The sequence below is a fragment of the Monodon monoceros genome, unplaced genomic scaffold (genome assembly GCF_005190385.1).
Source record: "Monodon monoceros isolate NGI ecotype Baffin Bay Population unplaced genomic scaffold, NGI_Narwhal_1 Super_Scaffold_13, whole genome shotgun sequence".
Lineage (NCBI taxonomy): Eukaryota > Metazoa > Chordata > Mammalia > Artiodactyla > Monodontidae > Monodon > Monodon monoceros.
The window spans coordinates 25,165,967-25,192,822 of NW_021703769.1; the positions used below are offsets into that span (position 1 = coordinate 25,165,967).

A 26,856-nucleotide genomic window follows, 5' to 3' on the forward strand; every position below is an offset into this window, starting at 1 on the left:
ACAGTAAGCCACGTCCACAGACCAAAGCTCCAGCCCCACAGTGGGAAACCAGCTCCCTCAAATCTCCTCCACTAGCAACCTGCCTGCGAAGTCCCTCGCAGCTCGTGTCTACCTCTTAAACTCAAGCTCTGTTCCTGGAGTCCAGCGCTCCGCCATGTGCAGCCCACCCCAACGCCCAAAGCCTCGCACCAGAATCCACGGTTCTGTCTCTTTTTCTTGTGCTCCCAAGTGGGCGAGCTACGGCGCCGGCCCTCCACGGCCATGCCGGGTGCAGTCTCCTCCACAGGGTCTTAGGGTCCAGCCGCTGACACGAAGTTCCGCCCCCTAATGGCCCTCTCCATCCCACTTCACCCGCTGGCTGCTTTAACTCGTGGCCCCGCCCGGACACCCTTATGACCCCACCCCCATGTAGTCCCACAGCATATCCTTCGGCTCTTGGACCCCGCCCCTGCCCCTCTCTAGCTTGACTGTGGCCACGCCACTAACCGTTAGCCACACCCACAGATAGCCCCGCCCCTCGAGGCTCCACCCCCAGAGACCAGTGGTAGGGTGGCGGCTGGCCCAGCCGGGCTCCGCCTGCCCTCCGCCCTAGGCGCTGGGTTGGAGCGGGCCGGGCACTGCGGGACAGGGCGAGCGCGGCGGCCCGGGGGCTCGGAGGCGAAGATGGCGTCAGGCAGGCGTGCCCCGCGCACCGGGCTGCTGGAACTGCGCGCCGGGGCGGGCTCGGGGATTGGAGGCGACCGGTGGCAGCGGGTGCTGCTCAGTCTAGAGGAGGACGCGCTGACCGTGAGCCCCGCCGATGGCGAGCCCGGCCCGGAGCCCGGTGCCCAGCGCGAGCCGGAGCCCGCGCAGCTGAACGGCGCCGCCGAACCGGGCGCCAAGTCCCCGCCGCTGCCGGAGGCGCTGCTGCTCCAGCGGCGCCGCGTGACGGTGCGCAAGGCCGACGCCGGCGGGCTGGGTATCAGCATTAAAGGTGGGCGCGGGGCCACCGAGGGCACGGGTCGTGGTGTCTGTGGGACCGCCGAGGGCGCAGAGGTCGCGGGGGCTGGCAGCGTATTGAGGACATGGAGTTGGATGGCTTCTGTCTGGGGGTAAGGGCGTCTGAGAGGACAGAGGGAACCGAGAGCACCAGGAGCACCAAGGTCGGAGAGGGCTTTGAGGTCTCAGTCAGAAGGCACAGGTGTGGAGGGCGTTGGGGACTCACCAAGGACACGTGAGTGGGGAGTTCTGTGTGGAGGCAAAGAGATCTGAGACTGGTTGCCTAGTCTAGGGTTGCATGGCGATCAAGAACAACAGGGACCCCAGGAGAGCAAAGGATGGAGAAAGGAGACTGAGGCCTGGGGTGCTACTAGGGCAGGGAGGGGAAGTCTTCAAGACACAACCGAGGTGGGAGGGAGGAGTAAGGCCTGGAGTAGGAAGCATGGCTGGTGGGGAGATTGGAGACTAGCTGGAGGCGCCAGCTGGGCTGGGCTCACAGACAGGGGGCCAGAAAGGACCTAGAAATCTGAGGACCTAGAAAGGCTGTGGACCTAGGTGAAGAGCCCTAACAGCTGGGTTTGAGTTTCCTGATCTGACCATTTCCACCTTCCAAAGGATTGAGATGGGCTCTCAGCCCCCAGTACTGACAGCTTTCTTTAGGGGGCAACCCAGACTGAAGTCGAGAATCAGCTGTGTGAACTTAGACAAGTCATTTCCCATCTCTGGACCTCAGTTTCCTCAACTATATAATGAGGGTAATGGTAGAATTGGGATGTTTCTATGAAAACAGGAGTCCAAAGTACTCACCCTGCCAACACATAGTAGGCGCCTGGAGAATTATGGCTGTTAGATGAGAGGAAGAATAGAGGTCACGAGAGACTCCCAAAGTAACCTCGTGCTAAAAAAACTGCACACCCCAGCTGTTGGGTTCACCATTCCTTCCTGAAGGGGTGGGGATGGTGGTGACTTGGCCACCACTGTGTGCCAAGTGCTGTGCCCAGTACTCTAGGCTCATGATCCACTTCATCCTGGCAACAAGTACTAAAAGGTAGGAAGCATAATCCTCATTTAGTAGGTGAAGAAACTGAGACTCAGAAAAGTAAAATGGTTTTCCCAGGATCACACAGTCAGTAAGCGACAGAGCTGGAATTTGAACCTCAGTTATGAGGCCCCTAGAGAGTGTCCAGAGGAGTCGGTTCTTCCCCTTGGAAGGGCAAACTTCCATGCAGCCAACCAAAGGGATCTAAAAAGGGAAAATGGGAAAGCCAGGGAGTGGGCACCAGTTTTGCCTTCAAACTCCGGCATGGGATAGGGCAACAGATCAATCCAGAAACTGTACACTCAGTGTGTTAAAACAGGAAGGAACTTAGAGTTCATACAGAGTTCCATTTTGCAGATGGACAAACTGAGTCTTGGAGAGGAGGGGGACTTCCCAAGGTCACATAAAGTTACCTCCTAGCATCATACTTCCAGGTGGGAGTAGGGGTACTTTTTAGAGATGTCAGGGGAATACCAGCTCCATTCAGTTCTTCATGTATGGAGACTGGGCTCCTGTTGCGACGTTGACCTTTCCTTTAGGGTCCAGCCCAGCCCAGGCATCCAAGAATAATCATGGATTCAAACTGAACTGAAGTCCCTAATTTCAGGCAGAAGAGGGCAGATAGATATAAATAGAAACTCCTTCCTTTCCTAGGTCTCACGCTCTGTGTGGTGCAATGAACAAACTGTTGGGCCTGTGTGGGGGTCTGGAGAGGCATTCCAGTCCTACTTCTGCCACCAGTTTGTTGGGTGACATTGGAATTATGACCTGGGCCACTTGTTCCTCATCTTTGAGGATGGAGCACTAGTGTGATACCTGAGGGCCTTGCAGTCTACCATAGAGTTAAGAGTGTTGGTTCTGGAGCCAGGAGACCTAGGTTCAAATACTGGCTTTGCCACTAACCAGCTGGGTGACCTTGGGCAAGGGGCTTCTCTCCACACTTCAATTTTCCCAGTAGGAATCTGAGCATGCCTGTGTGACTGGGGTGTTGTGGAGATGCAGCGAGACAAGATTGAAAGCATTTAGCATGGTGTTATTACTGTTATTACTGTTTCTGATTTTAAAAGGACATTCAAGAATTTAGAAATAAAGCCATGTGGTAAAATGTATTAGTTTTTTTTTTGGCTGCGTTGGGTCTTTGTTGCTGTGCACGGGCTTCCTCTAGTTGTGGTGAGCAGGGGCTACTCCTTGTTGTGGTGCGTGGGCTTCTCATTGCCGTGGCTTCTCTTGTTGTGGAGCACGGGCTCTAGGCGTTCAGTAGTTGTGGCGCGTGGGCTCAGTAGTTGTGGCTTGCAGGCTCAGTAGTTGTGACACGCGGGCTTAGTTACTCTGCGGCATGTGGGATCTTCCCGGACCAGGGCTCAAACTCATGTCCGCTGCATTGGCAGGCAGATTCTTAACCACTGCACCACCAGGGAAGTCCCCAGATAGGCTTTTGAAATCTCTAGACTCTAAGGCCTTGGTTTCTAGCCTGGATCCTAGGTTGTAAAGCTTTCTGATTGCTAAAGAGATCCTTCGTGGCCATAGCAATAGCTGACTTCTATCTTTATTCTTTTTTTTTTTTTTTTTTTTGTGGTACGCGGGCCTCTCACTGTTGTGGCCTCTCCCATTGCGGAGCACAGGCTCCGGACACGCAGGCTCAGCGGCCATGGCTCACAGGCCCAGCCGCTCCATGGCATGTGGGATCTTCCCGGACCGGGCACGAACCCGTGTCCCCTGCCTTGGCAGGCGGACTGTCAACCACTGCACCACCAGGGAAGCCCTCTATCTTTATTCTTGATTAGAGGCTATCAGTGGGTTCCCCCATTTTGGGAAAATTGCTTAAAATCCAAAATAAAATAAGAAAAAAGTTTCTGAAGCACCTTGTAAGTTACTCAAACACTGGTGAACACCCAAAGCATTTAACCAAAAGATCCATTATAATATTATAAATCTAGAAAATGACTTGCAAGTGTTATTAGTGTCCTAAATTCTAAGGCTCTTTTCTGAGATTCTCTTTACTCTCCACTCCCCATTTCCCAGCACTGGTTTGGACATGGTGAGAGACCTTCAGAAATAATTTTGCCTCGATGTGACTCGCAAGTGTTGGAGTGTCTGCCTCAGTTTCTTCCTCTTTCCGTGCTTGTGCAGGGGGCCGAGAGAACAATATGCCTATTCTCATTTCCAAGATCTTCAAGGGCCTGGCAGCCGACCAGACGGAGGCCCTCTTTGTAGGGGATGCCATCCTGTCCGTGAATGGGGAAGACCTTTCCTCTGCCACCCATGATGAGGCGGTGCAAGTCCTAAAGAAGACAGGCAAAGAGGTGGTGCTTGAGGGTAAGCATTGGGGACCCCAGGGGTGTTCAGTTCTTCCCTACCTTCCCCAGGCCTCATGCAGTGTGGGCTGGGAGGTGGGCAGGGTTGAAAACAGAAACAGAACTTGGGGATCCACCTTGAGACAGCAAGGGCGGTGGCAGCAGAGCTGGCCCAGAGCCAGGCTGACCTGGCTTTCATTTCCTCTCTCCCACTCCCTAGGTCTGTGACCTTGGACGAGTCACCTCATTCCCCTGAGCCTTACTTTCCTCATCTGTCGGGCAGGGATGTAACTTCTGCCTTACTGGGTTGTGGAAGTAGGACAAAAGGTCCATGGCAGGCAGGATCTGCCACCCAGTGAGTGACTCAGGGGAAGAGAAGGGCGGGGACTGGCAAAGGGGCGGCTAAGATTCTTTCCTGAGGAGTCAGGGGAGCTCTCAACTCTGAGTTCTCCTAAAACCCTGAGACCCATCTTGCTTTGGGAGGGGACTTGGCCTTTATGTAGCAGGACATCAAATACTTCCAGCTAGGCTCAGAGAGGAGTATTATTTTTGGGCGGGGGGGACTTGGTGTCTCCCCTCCACTATCCCGTCACTGTGTGGTCTTAGATGAGACCTTGGCTTTCTCCGGGCCTCAGTTTCCCATAGGTTGTTACAGTCTCTTGCTGGGGTGGTCCCACTTCTGCCTTTTGCCAGCTCTGTCAGGAGGTTTCTGCTCTGCTCAGCCCTTTCATCAAACTCCACTCTGTGGGATGGGGAGGGTAGGAGGGAGATGCAAGAGGGAGGGGATATGGGGATTATATGTATACATATAGCTGATTCACTGTTATACAGCAGAAAGTAACACAACATTGTAAAGCAATTATACTCCAATAAAGATGTTAAAAAAACCCAAAAACCAAACCCCCAAAAAAACTCCACTCAGTTCCGGAAGCCATGGGGGCCTGAAGAATGTGTCTTTGGCTCCTGGCCCAGAACAGGCACACGGAGGTGGCGGGGGCTGATGGAGAATGCCATGGCCGGTGAAGCTGCGGAGCTGAGCCCCAGGCCCAGATCCTGATAGGTTGCCTTTGTGTCCCCAAAGAGGTCTACAAGAGGCCACAGAGACAAACAGGCTCTGGATCCCTGGGTGATCTTTGGCATTCTTGACCTAAATTCTCTATTGTTTTGTTTTATTTTATTTTTACATTTTATTATCTATTTAAATGTACTGTGTGTCTATTTAAATGCTACTGTTGCATTTTAAAAATATATACTGAAAGCTGACTCTGCAGTATTAGTCCCTAAAAGCTTAAGTATATCAATCATATTTTAACAGCAAAATTAAATAATAAGATCACACATTAATGATATGGATATAGGAGACTTTCCCTCCCATATGCCTCATCACTCTGATATTTATAGCCAGTAATGCAGTTTAAACAGTTGAAATTCATCAAAATGTCATATTTTGGTTGACTTGAAAAGCTCTTTTAGTCTCTGCTGTTTGAAAGTTTAGTCCATGGATGGTATAATTTCTACTGTAGACACATTTCTGATCCACGCCAAGGTCCCCTTCACCTCCTCATCTTTAGGTAAAAAATGTCTCTATCTGCCTTCTCAGTGTGGATCATTCTGAGAGGGTAGCATCTCTGAGTGTTAGACGTTTGAAGCATCTCCTGGTTTCGGGGCTAATACCCAAGCCTTCTACCTCATTTACTCCATTCCTTCCTCACTAAAGCCAAGAAGCATTTCCAGAAACCTACTATGTACCTGATTTGCAGAGCATTGGGTCAGAAGCTAAAGCAGACCCGGCCCTTCCTGAAGGAGCCCACCAGTGAGTGGGGGAGACAAAATATGAACACTGTCTTCTCCACACAAACTATTTAAAAATCAGCGTCTAAAATCCTGTCTGCTCTGTAATTAATCTGGCCTTAGGCAAGACCCTCGTCTTCTCTGGGGCTCAGTTTTCATATCTGTTGGGGTTAAGCTAGATCAGAGATGACCAACAGCTTTCATTTTGAGTGTTAGCTTCCTTGGTGGCTACTGAGAGTTCCATATTTGGAAAGATTGGGAGGTCTTATCTGGACTCAGCAGAAAGGAGCTGGAATTGATTAGCAATGTCTGTTGCACATAGAGTAGGGAAGAGAAATACCATGTGTAACATCCCAGGACTGAGGATTTCCAGCACTTATGTTCTCTAAGACTTTTCATAGGGCAAGAGCTTTCCTTGGCAAACGCTGCCCCAGGCTGCTGGATGGAGCCTGGCCTGCCTCTTGCCCAGCATAGGATTTGGCACAAGGTAGGCACTCTATAAATGTTAGTGACTCCCCTCCTGTCCCATAGCACTTATATAGAATTGGTATTATTTCCTCCTTAAATGTTTGGTAGCATTCTCCAGGGAAGCTACTTTTATAGAAAGGTTTTTTTGTTTGTTTGTTCTGCCACACTGCGCAGCATGTGGGATCTTAGTTCCCCTACCAGGGATCGAACCCTGGACCCCTGCAGTGAAAGTGCGGAGTCCTAACCACTGGACTGCCAGGGAATTCCCGATTTTAATGTCTTTAATAAGGCAATTTAGATGATCTGTTTTTTTCTCTTTTCTTGGTAGTTTATGTCTTGCAAGGAATTTGTCCATTTCATCTAACTTGTCAAATTTCTCAGCATAAAGTTGTTTATAATCTTCTGGTATTTTTCCTCCCTTTTGGATGACAGCCCTCTCCTGCTTTCTCTTTCTCTCCTCCTCCCTTTATACTGCTCTACTCAGTGGTTTCATGGGGACTCTCAGTCTCGTGGGGCAGATAGCTGAGCAAACCTACCAGATCACCATCCTGTCACAGGTGCTGAGATGGGGTCTGCGCAGGGATTGGAGGAGGCAGGTGGTCAGGAAAGACTTCCTGGAGGAGGGGATGCTGGCACTTTATGAACGATAAGCAGATGTGGGTATGGGGTGGCGAAAGGGCATTCCGGGAAGGGGAGCTGTGTGAGCAAAACCACGAAGGGGTGAAATGACTTGACTTACCTGGGGAGTTGCCTGGGAAGTAATTCAGCTTTATCTGAGCCTAGGGGTGAGGAAGGGAGTGGAGAAAGAGAGGGCTATTCAGACTGACAGATTCTGCAGGGCCTTGAGTGCCAGACTAAAGGAATTTGGAGGGAAACAGAGCGGTTATAGGGTTTTCAGCAGAGGCTCACATGGTCAGCTCTGGGCTTTACAGCATCAACCTGGTTTGGAGGGAGGCAACTGTAGATGCAGAATGGCAACAAAGAGGCTGGGGCCACAAACAGGAGGGCGATGGTGGTGGTTTGACCCAAGCAGGTTTGAAAAAAAAGAGGAGTCTCGAGGTTGTAGCCTTCATGTTAGTTTTTTCCCAGTTTTTTCTTAGTTGAAATCTCTGTCTGAGCTGCTCTCCAGCAGGCTTGTAGGAGGTAATTCTACCCAGTGGGGGCGAGCACTGGCATCAAGACTCTTTGAATCGCACGGGTGATCTGAAAAGCCTGGAGGACATGAGGGATCTAGGATGCTGGGTTGTGACTGGTCCTTGAGATTTGGGGGAGTTTGTGGAGACTGGGCAGCTGCCCCAGTCTGGAGCCAGAGCTCCTGGAAGCCTCTCTGGGCTTAGGATCCTCCCAAGCACCCAATCACTGGTCACATTGTTCAGAACTTCCCTGGCCTCATCCCACTTCTAAGACCACCTCCAAGGGCCCATGGCCTGTCCTTTGGATGTGAACTTGGCAGGGCAGCTGGGCATCTTTCCTGAGGTCTGGGGCTTGTTGGGTACAGAGCTTCCTGAGAACATCCTAGAAGAAAAGATGTCACTAGCAAACTGCTGTTGCCAGCCAGAACCCTACTTCCCTGGCCTAAGTCAGGGGCTCAGCTGGGTATCAGCAACCCCAGCCTGCCTTCTAGACCTTTTCCTCTCTGAGGGCAGGAGTTTGCACAAGTGTCTTGAGCCTATTCTCAGCTATAGCGATGTATTTGTGACCAGAGTCTGGGCCCAAGCTGACAGCCAACACGCCCCTGTCTGCTGCTTAGAGAGGCCCATTGTGTGCAAGGATCTGGAAGCAGGGCCAGCCTGGGCCCTTGGAGATCAGGCCTGGGGGAAAAGGGAGGGACAGCCAAATGCCTCCCCTCCCTCCACCTGCAGTGAGGCTGACAAGACACAGGTAACAGGGAGCCTGTGATGCATTAAAAAATAATACTAAAGGACAAAAATGAATAAAGCCAATTTTAGTACTTTGTACAAAGTAGAGAAGGTTCACCCCACACAAAGATCAGGCTTTTAAAAGATACAGGCATGGGACTTCCCTGGTGGTGCAGTGGTTAAGAATCTGCATGCCAGTGCAGGGGACACAGGTTCGAGCCCTGGTCTGGGAAGATCCCACATGCCACGGAGCAACTAAGCCCGTGAGCCACAACTACTGAGCCCGCACGCCTGGAGCCGGTGCTCCACAACAGGAGAAGCCACCGCAATGAGAAGCCCACGCACAGCAACGCAACTAGAGAAAGCCCACGCACAGCAACGAAGACCCAACGCAGCCAAAAATAAATAAATTTATTAAAAAAAAAAAGATACAGGTGTAGAGTAGCATGTACATAAAAGACACAGAGAATAGTAGGAATTGCTATAATCCCTGTTTTACAGACAAAGTCACCAAGATTTGTTAAGAATAAATAACTTTCTTCAAGACATACAACTAATAAATTGGCTGACTCAGAATTCAAAACTAGGTCTGTCTGATTGCAGAGGCCACTATTGACTCTGCCTTGGATAATACCTACCTCTCATAGTTGTTTGCAACATAAAAAAATAATGCATGTAACATGCCGGGACCAGTGTGCATAAGTAGGCACTCATTTATTTTATTTGCTATTTATAAGGATGAGACAATGCATTTGAGGTTTATGGCACAATTCCACACAGTAAGCGTTTGATAAATGTCAACCTTTGTCGTCATCACATCAGCAGCAGCATTTTTGTTTTCTCCAGTAAACCTGAAGGTCTCTGCAGGCAGGAGTCATGTGTAGTTTGCCTCAGAGCCCCAAGCCTGGCACCAAGCCCAGCACACATTAGATGTTGGTGAGTTTGGGGGGAATGATCACCCAGGGGACATCCCTGACCGTTTCTACTTTGCCTTTAACCTCCTCAGTTGCAGTTCACTTTCCTAAATGTTTAAGATGGGGCTTAAGGCTCAAGCTGGGCTTGACTGACCCCTGAGAGTTTCCACTGTGAGTCCTCAGAACTCCAAGGCCAGGCCCCTGCCAGCTCATTGCCTGGGAGATGGACACTGCCAAGTGTCCTGCCTGAAATTTGGCTTAATACATCACCACTGTCAAAAGTGGGATGTTATTAATGGATGCAGCTAATTTGAGGCCACTCCATGTAGCTTAGCCGAGTGATGCTGTGCCTGAGAGGTGCCTGAGGGACCTGTGTCCTGGGAACAGAGGCATGAATGGAGCCCCCGTCCAGTCCTCCCATGGCTGCAAAGACCTGTTGTTCTAATCATTGTTCTCAAGAAAACATTAATTTGGCTGCACACCCATACGGCTTAGGGCCATGTGAGTCCCCACAGACAAAACTTGGCTTAATTCAGTCCTGGCCTGTTCCCTGGATCTTTGATTAAAATGCTTGTGGGGCTCTGGAGGCAGGTTTTGGCCTTGATTAGCTATGTGAGCTTGGCTGCTGGTGGTGGTGGTGGAAATTATAATGATAATGATAAGAATGTTAATGATAGTGATGGTATGTCTGCTGTTTAATGAGCACCTACAGTGTGCTGGATACTGTGCTAGGTGCCTTCCATATGCTTTCTCGTTGCATCCTCAAAACCACCCTTATGGGCTTCCCTGGTGGCGCAGTGGTTGAGAGTCCGCCTGCCGATGCAGGGGACGCGGGTTCGTGCCCTGGTCCGGGAAGATCCCACATGCCGCGGAGCGGCTGGGCCCGTGAGCCATGGCTGTTGAACCTGCGCGTCCGGAGCCTGTACTCCGCAACGGGAGAGGCCACAACAGTGAGAGGCCCGCGTACCGGAAAAAACAAAACAACAACCAAAAAAACCACCCTTATGATTCAAGGTACATTATTCATTCCATTCTACAGATGAGAACACTGAAACTCAGAGAGGTGAAGCTTTTGCCCGAGGTCACACAGGGGCAGAGATGGAATTTGAGGTCAGATCTGTCAGATGTCAAAACCCATATTCTTAAATTTTTTAAAAAAAATTAATTTATTTATTATTAATTTATTTTTTGGCTGCGTTGGGTCTTCCTTGTTGCACACGGGCTTTCTCTAGTTGCGGCGAGTGGGGGCTGCTCTTCGTTGCAGTGCACGGGTTTCTCATTGCGGTGGTTTCTCTTGTGGAGCACGGGCTCCAGGCACGCAGGCTTCAGTAGTTGTGGCGCAGGGGCTTAGTTGGTCCGCGGCATGTGGGATCTTCCCCGACCAGGGTTCAAACCCGTGTCCCCTGCTCTTGGCAGGCGGATTTTTTTTTTTTTTTTTGCGGTACGCGGGCCTCTCACTGTTGTGGCCTCTCCCGTTGTGGAGCACAGGCTCCGGACGCGCAGGCTCAGCGGCCATGGCTCACGGGCCCAGCCGCTCCGTGGCATGTGGGATCCTCCCGGACTGGGGCACGAACCCGCGTCCCCTGCATCAGCAGGCGGACTCTCAACCACTGCACCACCAGGGAAGCCCTTTTTTTTGTTTTTAACAAAAGTTTATTCTTAAATGTACAGTATGTTCCAAGACAACACTTCATTCTAGCTATAGGTGGCAACAGATGTTATGGCAGAGAATCCAGATGTTTAAACAGGAATGGAATTAATGATCATCATTGCCTCAGACACAAGGAGTAGATTACTTTTTGCCAGATTTCCTTTTTTTGCAGATTTATTTATTACTTATTTATTTATTTAATTTTATTTTTGGCTGCATCGGGTCTTAGTTGCGGCATGCGGGATCTTCGTTGAGGCATGTGGGATCTTTTGTTGTGGCACGCGGGCTTCTCTCTAGTTGTGGTGCGCGGGCTCCAGGGCACATGGGCTCTGTAGTTTGCAGCTCTCTGTGCGAGCTCAGTAGTTGTGACGCGCAGGCTTAGTTGCCCCGCGGCATGTGGGATCTTAGTTCCCTGACCAGGGATTGAACCCGTGTCCTCTGCATTGTAAGACGGAGTCTTTATCACTGACCACCAGGCAAGTCCCTACCAGATATCTTAATTCCACCTGTGGTCAGGGGGCTTTCCCCGGGGCTTCGCTTTTAGCTCCTCAAGTTTCTTCTGCTCCTTCTTCTGTTTCTGCTTGAATTGCCTTCAGGGGCTTCTTGCCACCTTTGTGGCCCAACATGGCACCTGCCGCCCCTTCCCTAGACCCTGATGGTATATTTTTGAAAAATAGAGTTTAAAAAAAATGTGAAAAGTAATATATCCTTAATTAAAAAAACAAACAAACAGGAGAGTGTAAAGCAATTATCTTCTCATACCCATGGCTAATATTTTCACACACTTCCAGAGAAAGGTTTCCATATTTGTTTTTATCGTTGAACAAGTTGAGGACCTCTTTCCAACTCAGCACATGTAGCTCTGTTTCATTCTCTTTATTATTATTTTTAAAAATAAATTTATTTATTTATTTTTGGCTGTGTTTGGGTCTTTGTTGCTGCGTGCGGACTTTCTCTAGTTGCGGCTAGCGGGGGCTACTCTTCGTTGCAGTACGCGGGCTTCTCATTGTGGTGGCTTCTCTTGTTGCGGAGCATGGGCTCTAGGTGCGTGGGCTTCAGTAATTGCAGCACGCAGGCTCAGTAGTTGTGGCTTGTGGGCTCTAGAGTGCAGGCTCAGTAGTTGTGGTGCACAGACTTAGTTGCTCTGTGGCATATGGGATCTTCCCGGACCAGGGCTCGAACCCGTGTCCCATGCATTGGCAGGCGGATTCTTACTTAACCACTGTGCCACCAGGGAAGTCCTCATTCTCTTAAATGGTTGCATAATATCCCATTATTGGGATTCAGACATTCGTCTCACAAATATTTATTGAGCCCTTGCTCTATGCCAAGACTCGATGTAAGGCACTGGGGATGTAGCTGTGAACAGGACTGAGTGGTCTGCCAGGAACTCAACTTTTAAAAATAAAAATAAAAATAATTTATTTGGCTGTACTGGGTCTTAGTTGCAGCACGCAGGATCTTCGTTGGCATGCAGGATCTTTTGTTGCAGCTCATGGGCTTCTCTCTAGTTGTGAGATGGCGCGTGGGCTTAGTTTCCCCACGGCGTGTGAGATCTTAGTTCCCCCAGCAGGGATCGAACCCGCATGCCCTGCATGGAAGGCAGATTTTCAACCACTGGACCGCCAGGGAAGTCCCGAGCTCACTTCTTGTATTTAGCAACCCCTATTCATGGGATTCAAGTTGCTCCTAGCCTCTTGTGCCATAGACAATGATGCCATGACCCCTCTATGCACCTGTGAACGTTTATCTGAAGGGGATTCCTGCAAAGCGTATTGCAAGTTCAAAGTGTTCATGTGCCTTTAGGATCTTGATAGATGGTGCCCCCTATACTGTACAAGGGTGTGGAAGGTCAGATTTTATGCCCCAGAGTGTGGCAATCCAGGCAGCTCTGCTGCAAGGCCTGCCAGTGGCTGGGAACTATGTATAGTCCAGCCTTGCTGGACCAGCAGGACCTCAAAGATCATCCAGAGCCCATTGGAATGCCAAGTCCTCTCCTCAGCATCCTGGGTGGGCAGGTGGGCAGCTTGGACTTGAATCCTCACAATGCCTTACTCAGAAAGCTGGCATATCAGTGCCAATTATATAGGCAAGCAAACTGAGGCTCAGAGAGACTGTGGGACTTGCCAAGGCCGGAGAGTAAGCGTCAGGGCCTGGATTGAAATCTTTGTCTGTCTGTCTGTCTGTCATGACATCCTGTGCTCATCCCCTTATACTGTCATACTAAGAATAGTAGCAGAAATAATAACCACACTGCTATTTATTGAAGACCTATTCTATGCCAGGCAGGACAAAGTGCTTTACAAGTATTGAATCTCAGTATGTTAGGAGATAGATATATTTTACTCCCATTATAAAGATGAAGATGTAGAGGCTCACAGAAGTCAAGTCACTTGTCCATGGTCACAGAGCAAGGAAGTTAAACCCAAGCCTGCCTCACTCTAGAGCCCAATTCAATGTTGTCTCCATCCTGAGAAGCCCCAGGCTTGTCAATATTCATTTATTTAACACATTTCTTATTTACTGATTACCTGGTATATGTCAGGTACTATTCTTGATGCTGGAGATACCCTAAAAAGCAAGGAAACATGTCCCTGCCTTCATGGAACTGACATTTTGGTTAGAGGAGAGAGGCTGTAGACTAGTAAGCAAATGGATAGATCATGTAATTTCAGGCAGGGGCAAGTAAATGAGCACCCACTGAACAGACAAGGAACAGCTTGAGCTTAGGGGACAGGCTTTAGCCAAGACTCAAAGCCAAGACATTCAGTCATAAACATTTATTGAGCACTGGGATAAGTACTGGGGATACTGTGTTGAGCCAGAACAGATGTATCCCCTTCTCTCTGCAACACATATGTTCCCTCCCAATTGTCCTGGGCCAGGCAAATGGTCCTGCCTTGCCTCTGTTCCTTGCATTTCTAGTGGAATCTATTCCTGGCTCCTTGGGGTCAGGGCTGGCTTCTCTCCTTGGCAGAGCTGGCAGTCGGGGCCTCTGGAAGGGGCAGGGTGTCCTGTGTCTGTTTCAACTTTCCTGAGGAGGAAGGGCCCACGTATCTGCTTTACCAGGCTCCTGGGCCAGAGGTTTGGGTGGGGAGGGTGTGGACACCAGTTGGGTCTATCCTTGGGGTCTCAAGAATGCTGGCCACAGGGTCATGGTCCTGCCCTCAGCTCTCTAGGACACTGCCTTTGGGCAGCCCCGCCCTGCCTGGCTGGGTGACTCAGGCAGAAATCAGAGCAGGGAGGAGGCCTCAGAGCTGGGCTATTTATGGCCACACTCTGGGGGCCCCAGCACCCCACCCCCACTCTGGGACAGGCTGATTGGTTGGTGAAATACAAGCCGTGTTTCAGACACCAGCTGGTATGCTGTCCATCTATAGCATGTTCCTGTGGGAGAGGAGAAGGAGGACCCACTTCTGGGATGGCCTGGGTGAGCAGGGCCTCTGGTAGTTTCTCTGGCTTCAAAGGTGACAAATATTCATTTGCTGAGCACGTAGCATTGGAGATCCCTGCTGGATTCTGGGGGGTACAGACACGAGTCAGTCAGGGTCCCTGCCTTCACAGTGCTCCCAGCCTGGAGGAGAACACGGACTCCCACATGGACACATAGGGAAGTGGGGTCTAGGGGACTGCGGAGGTGGTGGGCGTGGAGGTTCCAGAGCGGGTATCTGGGAAGGTTTCCTAGAGAGGCGATGTCTGAGCTGAGCCAGGACCTTCTGGGCTGTGGCACCTTCTCCCGCCTGCTGAACGAACCTGTCGTGCCCTGGCGTTCATTTCTCCATTCACAGACCACTGACTCTGGGTTCGAATCAAGCCCGGTTTCTGTCTTCTAGGAGCTCCCAGTTTGGTGCGAGAGACAGCCCCAACACACAAAATCACAGCAGAGTTCTAAGTGTGGGCGGAACCTGTGTCATATGTTTTATATCATCTTATTTAATTATAACGTCTCTCTGAGGTAGACATCATTATGCAGATTGAGGGCCAGAGAGGTGAATTACCTCGTCCATGATCACATAGCTAGACAGAGCTGGAATTCAAATCCTAGAGTGCCTGTCTCCAAACCATGTGCTAAGGGCATTCTGTGCAGGGAGAACTGCATTTTTAAAGGCATTTGGAAGCTCCTACAGCTTCTGAGAGCTCTGAGGAGGTCAGTATAATTGGATTAGAGAGCGAGATTGGGGATGTGGCAGGAGGTAAAGTCAGCAAGGTAGGCAGGACTCAGGTCCTGGAGAGCCTTGCAGTTGGGTGAAGAGTGCAGGGAGCCAGAGCATGGCTTTGAGCAGGGGAGGGACGTAGTTAATTGTAGTAGGGAGATATATCAGTTGCAGCCTGAGTCGGAGTCGGGGGAATGGGTGGGTGCTGTATTAGTTAGGATGCTTTTGTCTGCAAGTAACAGGAACCCAATTCAAAGAGGTTTAAACGTTGAAGAAAATACGTTTTCTTCCAGAATACATAAAGTCAGCATGGCTCCAGGGTGGATTAATTTAAGGATTCACCATCCTCAGTGTGTGGACCCCAATCCTGGGGTCAAAGTGACTATCATCGGTTTAGGACCAACTACCCCCTCCCAGCAACTTCTAAAGGCTAAAGAGGAAGGGAAGGGAGTATATTTTCCCTCACAGCTCATTGGACAGAATTGTATCACCTGTTCCTTTCTAAGCTAATCACAAGCAAGAGGGATGGAATGATCATGATTTGCTTTGACCAGTCAAGATTTTCCCCCTGGGCTGGGGAGAAGCCCAGCCTTTTGGGCTCTGGGTTCTGTTAGCAAGGAGAAAAAAAAGTAGGGGAATGGTTTGGCTGTCAGGTAGGCTGTGATGTGTCCCACCTCTGTTGCCCCTTGAGACATAATCCTGGGGTAAGTCATTGCTGTAATGGTGAAGATGAGTCATTTTTAGTCTTAGTTCCCAATCTTCAGACCTAGGCTTAGTTCTCTCAAAAAAATCTGCTCTTGTTTTCAATGTAACTTCTCTTCCAACCCCAATAGGGCTTGTAACTCCCTCTCACTTTCACCCCTGTTTGCCTTGGATCCTATCTGAGCCTCAGGGTCAGTCTCCTGCAACAGAAATAGCTTCTTATGTGGTTCTTCCAGGGAGCTGGGCCAAGAACTGCTTCCCCACCCCTTCCTGGTCTGTCCGCTCACAGGCAGAGCATACTGACTGGGCCTTGACTGCAGACATCAGGTGGCTAGCAAGCCAGATGGCCATGGGAGTAGAGGTGGCTGAGAGGAGAGGAAGAGAGGCTGCCCAAGGGCTAGCAGGCATAGGTACTATTCAGTAGGGCAGCAGAGGGGAGAAGAGAGACCAGTGCTCGGGCAAGACTTTTAACCACTTTGACGTACACACTGTCCTTCTAGCAGCTCATTTTTAGAGATAGGAGACTGCTGCTCATCAGAATTGGGAACAGTCCAGATGCTGGGACAGATGTGGCAGACACTACTGGTTGTCTGTCTTCCAACCATTTCCCCTTCTTCCATGCTACCAGAGCTTTAATTGGGTGGGAATATGCTCAGCCCTAGAGGCTGAATTGTGATTGGTCTAAATAAATCATGACTATTCACTCGTACTAATGATTTGCTAGAAGTTGGCATGCAGCCCAGTCAGGCCAATGAGATATAAGGCTTCATGGAAATATTTACCTCTCTGATAGGAGGGAGATGTGAGGAGACAGCCCTTTTTCTGCCTGCCTCCTCCCTTCTTGCTTTGGGTTTTGTCATGTAAGGAATGATTAGCTTGAGCCTGTTGCAACCATCCTGTGGTCATGAGGGGAAGGCCAGAGAATGGCAGAGATCCAATGGCAGAGAGGCCTATCCAGGATCCAATGTCACTGAGCCACTGAACCAATCCTGAAATTGCCTTCCTCTAGACTTCTTGTTACATGAAATCATAAATATCTTTATTGCTTAAGGCACTGTTATCATATATTCTATTATTTGCAGCCAAACTCAACTAACTGATAGAATAAGAATGCCAAAATGTTTTATTATCAGTTAGCTTTAATTGATTGGTTATGGCTGCCATAGAACACTATGATTGATTTGTGATGGCTTCCTTGAGCAAGGGATAAACAAGTGGTAGCTCAAGTGTCACATGTTTACCATCCCAGTCCTACCTAGAGCCAGTCTAACACCTGGCACATATTAGGTGCTCAAGAAAACTGACTTGTCTCTGAAACTCTTCTCCCACCAAGCTCTTCTCAGATCAACCCTGTCATCATGTTGCCTTTCACTTCTAGCTGCCCTTTGTTACTGACATCTTCCTTTTGTCAAAAGGCATGGAATCCAGGCCCCAATCAAGAATCTTTCGGTTGCAAATATCATAACTCCTGTTGGAATGGCAGTCTGACTTTCTAAATGAGGAGTATCAGAAACCAGAACATTAGCAGATGCCTGGCAGGGCTTTCCCTCTGTCTCTCAACATGCATCTCCACTGATTTTCTCTCCCTACAAATTAGCTCTCTCTTCTCTGTCCTCACTGCAGAAGGTGGTTGCCCCTATAGCTTTCAAGTGTGCTCAAGACATTAGTGTAGGATCTCTCAACAGTCTCAATTTGGGTAACCTAGTGTGGGTAAGGGGTTGACCCCTGGTCCAGCTAGCATAGCCAGGAGAGCAGGATCACATATCAGAACATGACTTTATGGGTCATTTGGGCAGAGGAACTGAATAAAAAGTTCAGTTCCTCTGAATTTTGTACCAGCCACATTTCAAGTACTCAATAGCTACATGTGGCTAGTGGCTACTGTGCTGGACAGTGTATACAGAGAACGTTTTCATAATCATAGAAATCATTGTCTCTGTTGGACAATGCTATCCTAGAAGGAGTCCACTATACTCACTCAGTGATGACTGGTCAGAGCTGAGAGGGCCTCTAGACATCATATTGGTTAGGGTACAAGTCGTGCTGCTGTAACCAGATCCCCATAAAATACTATGGCTTATATATAATAGAGGCTCCTTGCTTTCTTATGTAACAGTTCAAGCCTGACATGGCAGTCCAAAGTCTCAGCATCCATTTATTTCTGTTTGTTAGTCAGCCTTTTAGAGTGTGGCTCATGTTCTCCTGGTCAAGGTGGTGCCCCACCAGTCTGTGTTCTAGCCAGCTCAACCTGTCAAGGGAAAAGACAGGGAAAGGAAGGGCGTGCCCCTTTCTTTTTTCTTTTAAATTTATTTATTTATTTATTTTTGGCTGCACTGGGTCTTTGCTGCTTCGCGCAGGCTTTCTCTAGTTGTGGCGAGCGGGGGCTACTCTTCGTTGGGGTGCATGGGCTTCTCATCGCGGTGGCTTCTCTTGTTGCGGAGCACGGGCTCTAGGCGTGTGGGCTTCAGTAGTTGCAGCACATGGGCTCAGTAGTTGTGGCACACGGGCTTAGTTGCTCCGCGGCACGTAGGATCTTCCCAGACCAGGGCGTGCCCCTTTCTTTAATGGGCAGAACTTGGTAGCTGTGCACATCTCTTCTGCTGTCATCCTATTGGCCAGACTTGGTCAAATGGGCACTTATAGCTGCAAGGGAACCTAGAAAATGAAGTCTTAAGATGGAAGTTTATGACTATCTTGGAGGAAAATTAGCAGCCTCCATCATAGGACTATCTCATGCAGCCCCTCCTTTTTGCAGATGAGAAGACTGAAGAGATAGAGGCAAACAATGGGACAGCGGCAGAGCAATCACATCTTCTGTCTCCCAGTGCTCTCTCACTGCCTTGCTGCAGCTGTTGCCCATTCCCTTTAAGCAGCCATCCTGAAGCTCTAAACCCTTAAACTTAAGTGGTTAGAACTTAGTTATGTGGCCACACCTAGCTGCAAAGGAGGCTGGGAAATGTAGTCTTTCTTCCAAGTGGCCATGTGTCTATAAACCAAGGGAAAAGTGAGAGAATGGATGGTGGCATGCATCCAGAATTTTCTACCATGCTTCCCTGTCCGAGACTTTAGCCTAGAGGAGGATAGTGATAGTGGACATAAATTAAACTTTTAATGAATTAGTGACAATTGTGATGTGTGCTACGTGGGAGCCCATGTCACAGTGGTAACTGCTGACCTCTCCCCTAACCAGTCAAGTACATGAAAGAGGTCTCACCATATTTCAAGAACTCTGCCAGTGGGACCTCGGTTGGCTGGGACTCGCCTCCTGCCTCACCCCTTCAGCGGCAGCCTTCCTCCCCTGGCCTCCCACCCCGGGACCTCCATGATGCCAAACACATGTCCTTGAAGATGGCATATGTCTCGAGGAGGTGCACCCCCACTGACCCGGAGACCAGGTAAGCCTGGCGTAGGGGGCAACTCAGACAGACATGCCCTCGTGTTAGGTAGTGGGGCCAAAGGAAAGATTCCCTTGTGTTGCAAAGTGACAAGCACGATGCACAGACATAGTAGGTGCTTAAGAAATGTTTGTTGAATGGATGCAAGGGTGAAGTTATGGGGATGATAGTGTGCTTTGCTTCTCTCTTCTCCCTCTGGGCAGTTCACATCTGAGGAGGAACTTGGTCTGCCAAGGAGCCCTGGATTCCAGTCTTGGTTCTCCTTGAACTAGTCCCTTTTCCTCACTAACCTTTAGATTCCCCTTTGTGAAACAAGGATATCGGACTCAGTGATCCCCTCAAGTCTCTTCTAACTCTGCTGAGGTTCTGAGATGTCTGGTAACGTTTGTGTCAGGGCCGTGGAAAGTTACCATTCCTCACATCTGCGCAGCCTTTAACACCGATGATAAGATTGATACCAGCCAACATTACTGAGTGTTTATCACGCACAACTTAACTGTCACAGCAACCCTACAGGCAAAGTCCTATTATTTCACCCCCATTTTGTAGATGAGGACAGAGAAAGTAACCTGCCCAAGATCACACAACCTGGAAGGAATGGAGCTTGCCTCATTTCCAGGTAGCCCTCTCTGCTTCAGAAGCTTCAGGGGCTTGAGTGATGATGGTGGTGAATGCAGTCTATGTTGATTAAACGCGGTGTGCAGTACTGGGGTGGTGTGCATATGGCTTGGGCATAAAAGGCTTGTGCTGTGGGTCCTAGTTACAGCTGAGGACCTAGCATTGCCCTGAAGGGCTGATTAATGTTCAGCATCCGTATCTCCTGGCCCTGCTTGTTGCCCCAGCCCCAGCCTGCCCCCATGAGGCAAGAACTAGTGATTCACAGGTCACTTACAGGTGCTCCACTAAAGGGGCCTTGTGTTGGGTGAAGGTGAGGTGGTGTCAGTCCTTCCTGAGACTCATAGAACTTTAGGTTAATTGTGGATCCCAGACATCACCTGAAGCATGTGTGTACCTATATTTCTATGTGTGTCTACATGTAGATGGCATTTAAATACAAGCATTTGTGGGTATATGTGAGCATTTGCACGGGCAGGGGTGTAGATTTGTGCATATGTGTTTGTGTGTGTTTGTGTTAATATTTGTATGTGTATACTCATGTATGTACATGTGCCTGATTTGTGTACGTATGTGTAACTTGAATATAACTGGGTTTCCATATCAGCACAATATCCCAGTCAAAGGAACACAATCTGGTAACCAAAATGTAATGAAAAATATTTCAAACTTTTACTTAGTGTTAGGATTACATTGGGCTGCAAGTATCAGAAACCCCAGCACGAAATGGCTTAATAAATGAAGAGTTAATTTTTCCACATGTTTAAAAAGAAGTCCAGCGGTCAGCTGTTTAGGCTGCTGTTGCTGCTCAAGGATGCCCTCAAGGCATCAGGCTTCCAGCTTCCTTTTTTTATTTTTATTAAAAAAATTTTTTTTTCGGCCGCACGACATGGCTTGTGGGATTCTAATTCCCCGACCAGGGATTGAACCCATGCCCTTGGCAGTGACCGTGCGGAGTCCTAACCACTGGACTGCCAGGGAATTCCCCTTCTGCCATCTTTATTGTGGATTTTCTTCTTCCTGGAAGCAGGATGGTGGCTGCATCTCCAAGCATGTGTCCATATTCCAGACAGGAAGAAAGCAAAGGACAAAGGAACTTTTCTCCTGGTATTTTGTTCTGTTGCTGCATAACAAGCCATCCAAAAATTTAGTGGCTTAGAAGATAACAGTTTATTATTTTCACAATTCTGTAATCTGGGCTGGATCAGCCGGCCAGTTCTGTTCTATGTGGTATCTGCTGGGCATGGAAGTCCAAGATGGCTGTTTCACCCACGTGCCAGCTGGGGTGGCTGGAACAGCTAGAGGCTGGCTAAGCATTCCTCTTTCAGTATGACCTTTCTATATGGCTGGCTTGTTCTTCTCAGGGTGGGTGGCCTCGGGCTAGTTGGATTTCATGATGGCTTGGGAATGCCGGAATGGCACTTCTGCCACATTTTATTTGTCAAACCAAGTCACAAGGCCAAGTAGAGGAGAAAGAAGCTTCACCTCTTGATGAGAGAGGTGCACCGTGTGTACAGGGAGGGATGAATTTGGTGGAGGCCACCTTTGGAAACTAACTACCACAGCTGGGAACGCTTTACCTTTCATTTGGGAAGGGACGCCCTCCCCAGAGCCTTCTCTCTCTCATCGGTCAGAACTGGGTCGATGGCCAGGGCTAGCTGCAAGGGAGCTCTGTAGTGGAGGAAGGCAGAGGTGGAGGGCATTGGAATGGATGTGTGTGAGCCGTTCTCCAGTTTCTGACCCACTTACTGTTTACAGAAAAGCCAAAGGGGAGTGAATCTTTAATGCCCCACAGAACATTTGAAAGTCCTCTCCCTGTCACTAACTCCTCTTGTACCTCCCTGAAACCTTTCCCCCACACTTACTTGTGTGGCTTTTTATCTCCCTGCCCTTTTCCCTTCTCCATTCCCCAGCTCTTTTTTTTTTTTTTTTTTTCCACACCGCGGATCTTAGTTCCCCAACCAGGGATCGAACTCGTGCCCCCTGCATTGGAAGCACGGAGTCCTAAGCATCAGACTGCTAGGGAAGTTCCCTGCCCCCCACCTCTTTTTATGTAGACCATCTCAGGCTACCAAGCCTCTTCAGTTGCTGTGTCCACACCCCTACCCCTTCAGTGCGTTACTTTGGTTCTGTACCACAAAGGAGAACCTGGGAGATGGCCCAGCAAGACAGTCCTTCTCCTTAGAAACCAGGAGGACAGGGCAAAATCATGAATCCTCACACAGTGATAATTTTGGTCCCCGTCACACATGTTTGAGTGTGTGTGTTTGTGTGTATATGCCTATGTGTGTGTGTGTGAGATAGTCTCTTATCCTGAGATAAGGTAGATAAGCCCCATGAGGCTCCAACAACTGTGGCTGGAGCCCTGCAGCGAGTGTCGCTCCTGATTCTGTCATGGACATCCCCTGTGGTTTCTTCTGGTTTTGTGGTAGATGGGGTTTCCTGGGCCAGATTTCAGGGTTGGGTACCTGCAGCCCAGTGGACGGGCCCTCCCCTCCACCTCATTTGTGCCTGCAGGTATCTGGAGATCTGTTCAGCAGATGGCCGGGACACCTTCTTCCTGAGGGCTAAGGATGAGGCTAGCGCCAGGTCGTGGGCAGCTGCCATCCAAGCCCAGGTCAACGCTCTGATGCCCTGGGTCAAGGACGAGCTGCAGGCGCTGCTGTCAGCCACCAGCACAGCCGGGAGCCAGGACATCAAGCAGATCGGCTGGCTGACTGAGCAGGTGCCTGCAGGGCCCGGGACCTATCCTCCCCACTCTTCCCTTGTCCTGGCGCTGACCCAAATCCCATTGCCCCTCACTGCCTCACCCCTCCCTGGCCCTCTGACCTCTCCCCTCTCCGTCCCTCCTCACTGCTGCCTTGCCCCCTGCAGCTGCCCAGTGGGGGCACAGCACCCACCTTGGCCCTGCTGACCGAAAAGGAGCTGCTCCTCTACTGCTGTCTCCCCCAGACCCGTGAGGCCCTGAGCCGGCCGGCCCGTACTGCCCCGCTCATCACCACCAGGTATCTGCGGACAGGCAGGACTGTGTGTCCCACCCAGAGCTTGGGGAGTGATGCTCTAGATGGACCTCAGAAGCTGGGGATTCCAGCCCTATCCTGCCCTGAGTTATTCCCCAGGTGGCCTGAAGCGAGTCTCTGCCTTGTCTGGGCCCTGGTTTCCTCATCTGTAAAATGGGGGCTTGGAACAGAAGGATATGAGGTCCCACCAGTCACTCATTCATTGATGCCTACTCTGCCCAACCTTGTGCTGTGTGGTTCAGGAGACAGAGAGCCCCCAGAGGCTCCGCCCTCAGGGAGTCCCCAGCCTGGCAGGGGAGACTGACCCGGGAACAGACTTTAGGATGCAGAGTTGTAGGAACCACTTAACTCTACCTGGCCTGGTGGGGGAAGTCTTCGGGCAGAAGGTGACATTTGAGCTGGACTTTGACAGATGAGTAGAAGTTTGCTATTTAAGAAAGGCTGGAAAAGCATCTCACACAGAGGGAACAACATAGTCAACGGTACAGAGGCATGAAGGGCTCTTGCACGTTCATGGAGCTGTGAGTGTGCTATAATCAGTTTGTAGACTCTCTGCAGGAAATGGAGAGGCAGGGAGTTGGCAGGGCCTGATCTTGCGGAGCCTCTATTGGCTGGTTAAGGAATGTTAGCCTTATCTTAAGAGCTGGGGCAGAGTTGAAGAGTTTGAGCCTGGGAGTGAGGTGGCTCTTTGGGTTGTGGTTTTTTTTTTTTTTTTTTTCTGCGGTATGCGGGCCTCTCACCCTTGTGGTCTCTCCCGTTGCGGGGCACAGGCTCTGGACGCGCAGGCTCAGCGGCCATGGCTCACGGGCCCAGCCGCTCCGCGGCACATGGGATCCTCCCGGACCGGGGCATGAACCCGTGTCCCCTGCATCGGCAGGCGGACTCCCAACCCCTGCGCCACCAGGGAAGCCCTGGGTTGTGTTTTAAAAGAATCCATGTTGCTGCCACCTGGAAAATACGCTGGGGGTGGGTGGGTGGGAGCAGTCATGCAGGAGAGCTGGTGGAGGTGGGTGGAGGCAGCAGATGGAGAAGAAAGGCCGCATTTGCATTGGAAAACACATGGGTAGTAAAATTAACCAGGCTTAGTACTCAACAGATGGGGAGGGTGAGGGAGGTGTCCGGATGAATGGATGAATGGGAGGTTTGGAGCTTGTGTCTGGGGGAGCAGTGGGACTGGGGGTGGGAGTGCAAAGGGAGGAGGTCAGAGCAAGACACTGAGTTGAGTCCAGAGTGTGCGAGGGACAGGTAGGGAGCTTGGGTAGGAAACTTGGAGACTTGTGGGTCTGTAGTTTAGGGCTGCAAAGTAGGGGACTGGGTATCAGAAGCAGCTCCAAGGGGGAATGAAGCTACGAGAGAAAGTATGTGGAGTGAGGAGCAAAGAGGGCTAAGGGACAGAACTCTGGGGTCTGCTGCCCGGAGAGGGGCATTGAACTGCCCAAGGTTACACAACAAGTGAGAGTCAAGCTGCGGGGTCTCGGCCCTTGTTGTCCATGTCTCCTCACTCTGGGCTGGGCTCTGGCGTACGTGTCAGGAGCCTGCTGCCTACCAGGGATAAGCAGGTCATGAATTGCCTGCCTAATTAAGTGATTCATTAATTCAGGTCACAAATGTTTACTGAGCACCTACTATATGTCAGGCATTGTTTTAGTTGCTGGGAATATAGTGGCGAACAATTAGACAAAAATTTGTACCCTAGATGATATTCTGGAGAAAAAGACAAAAGCCAACCAAAACAGTGAAAAGTAATTATAACTTCTGGTACCATAAAGAAAAGTAAGGCTAGTGAGTGATAGGGAGGGGTGCCATTTTAGACAGAGAGGTCAGGGAAGCCTTCTCAGAGGAGATGGCACTTGAGCAAAGGTCTGAAGGAAGTAAGGGAGAGAGCAATGCAGATAATCAGGGAAGCGTGTGCTCGGCAGAGGGAACCGCAGAGATGCTGAGGCAGGAGTATGCTTGGCGTGTCTGAAGACACCAGAACGGTTGGAGCCGAGGGGGCAAGGGGACGGGTGGCAGGAGATGGTCTCCTGTGAGTCAATCAGTGGCTGTCTGGAAGTCCTGTCCCCACATTAGGTGGTAAAGGAGTCGCAGGGTCCCTTCCCAGGTAACCACCCTCGTGGCCCAGAACTACCTCCCTGCTGCCTGAGGCCTCATGCTTAGCCCTCTGCCCCCTGCCCCCAGGCTGGTGCACTCAGGCCCCTCCAAGGGCTCCTTGTCCTACGATGCAGAGCTCTCTTTTGCCCTGCGCACGGGTACGCGCCACGGTGTGGACACTCACCTGTTCAGCGTGGAGTCACCGCAGGAGCTGGCTGCCTGGACCCGCCAGCTGGTGGATGGCTGTCACCGGGCTGCTGAGGGTGTGCAGGAGGTGTCGACAGGTGGGCTGGGTGGATCTGGGAGTGCCTTTCTGGTAACAAACCTCTTATCCCCAGGGGCATTCAAGATTCCTTCTTTAGGGTGCTTCAGGAGGGGGAGAGAGAGTGGGATTTGGGGTCTCTGAGGGCCCTCTGTTTTGGATGTGCAGGTGCCCTGGTAGGTAGTGAGACTCTTTTCCCAGGGGTTTTCTTGTGCCGGCTTTGTGACTCTGCTGGTGAGGATATGAGAGATGGCACTTGGAGTAGGGTTGCCAGAAAAAATACAGGACACTCACTTAGATTTGAATTTCAGGTAAAACAACAAATAATGTTTTGGTCTAAGTATGTCCAAATGATCCATCGCTTATCTGAAACTCACATTTAACTGGGCAAGTCTACAGGCCTCTAAGGTCTCCAAAGGCCATGCTTGGTGGGTCTGCTGATGCCTTTATAGGGAGTGGGCCTCCTGTCCAAAGCAGAGTTGAAGCTCCCCCTTTCCACCTTGGCTGCTGGCAGTGGGACTGGAAGTGGGGTATAGGTTTTCTGCCTGCTCATCCTTCTGTATTTCAGAGCGTGGGTGACTCTATACAGGGTGGGTGTACAAATGGCATTGACAGTGAGCCTCCCACCTCCAGTGGCATTCAAGTTCCGCTTTTGGAGCTGCCAGTGGGGATTGGAGGTAGGGCTTGCGGTCTCTGAGGTGTCGCTGTGCCCATGCCCACACCCTCCCCACAGCCTGCACATGGAACGGCCGTCCCTGCAGCCTCTCTGTGCATATTGACAAAGGCTTCACGCTGTGGGCGGCTGAGCCAGGTGCGGCCCAAGTTGTGCTGCTCCGACAACCCTTTGAGAAGCTGCAGATGTCCTCTGACGATGGTGCCAGTCTCCTTTTCCTGGACTTCGGGGGCGCTGAAGGAGAGATTGTGAGTGGAGGGGCTGGGGGGTGATGCTGTCCGGGGGCCCAGGCTGGATGGGGCTCCTGACCCTTCTCTCCGTCCACCCTGCAGCAGCTGGACCTGCATTCATGCCCCAAAACAATGGTCTTCATCATCCACTCCTTCCTCTCGGCCAAAGTCACCCGTCTGGGGCTCTTAGCCTAGAGGTCGTCAGATGCATTAGCCCTGAAGAGGGGGTGTCCACCACATGGCCTGACCTGGCCCTCCGCCGATTGCCTGCTTACCACTGGGCTGAGGGAAGGGAGAGGAAAGGAACAAGGAGGCAGAGACCCAGCCCCTGAGAGAGGCTGGGACCCAGACTCAGGACACAGTGGATCCTGCCAGTGATGTGGTAGCCTCCCTGCTGCTCCCCCCACCCACACCAGTGCCTTTTGTGGAGAGATATTTTGTGTACGCAGAAGCCATTCCGAGCCCGGGACCTGCCCCTCTGGGGATCTTGACCCTAGCTGACAACTGCCAGGCCTCCCAGGGGCCCCTGAACTGTCCCCAGAGGCCCCATCTGAAGCTGGAGTTCCCTGGGGTCTGTGTCAAGAGAAAGAGGAGGAGCCTTTCTGTTCATTTCTCCCATCAGCTCTACCACCTTGAGGCATCTGGTTTTTCTCTTCATCCCCTCTCTCTCATCCTTAGTCTCGGATAAATAAACAGCCTGTGAGTACATAGGCAGCCTGG

The 26,856-nt window shown here is 50.6% G+C and overlaps 1 protein-coding gene across 1 annotated transcript; it reads left to right on the forward strand.

The window, feature by feature from the left end:
• Window positions 1-387: 387 nt before the first annotated feature.
• SNTA1 (syntrophin alpha 1) lies at window positions 388-26,856 on the forward strand. Its single transcript, XM_029220635.1, has 8 exons — window positions 388-973; window positions 4,148-4,333; window positions 19,041-19,245; window positions 22,378-22,585; window positions 22,735-22,865; window positions 25,059-25,255; window positions 25,967-26,154; window positions 26,239-26,856. Exons 1-8 carry the CDS (start codon window positions 664-666, stop codon window positions 26,329-26,331), a joined length of 1,518 nt encoding a protein of 505 aa, XP_029076468.1. The 5' UTR covers window positions 388-663; the 3' UTR covers window positions 26,332-26,856.

Bases quoted from the DNA above. Each gene is read 5' to 3' on its own strand.
- SNTA1 (XM_029220635.1), top strand. From the start codon at position 664: ATGGCGTCAGGCAGGCGTGCCCCGCGCACCGGGCTGCTGGAACTGCGC. The intron at 22,866-25,058 runs GTATCTGCGGAC...CCCTGCCCCCAG, and splicing joins GCCCCGCTCATCACCACCAG to GCTGGTGCACTCAGGCCCCT. The intron at 26,155-26,238 runs GTGAGTGGAGGG...TCCACCCTGCAG, and splicing joins GGGGCGCTGAAGGAGAGATT to CAGCTGGACCTGCATTCATG.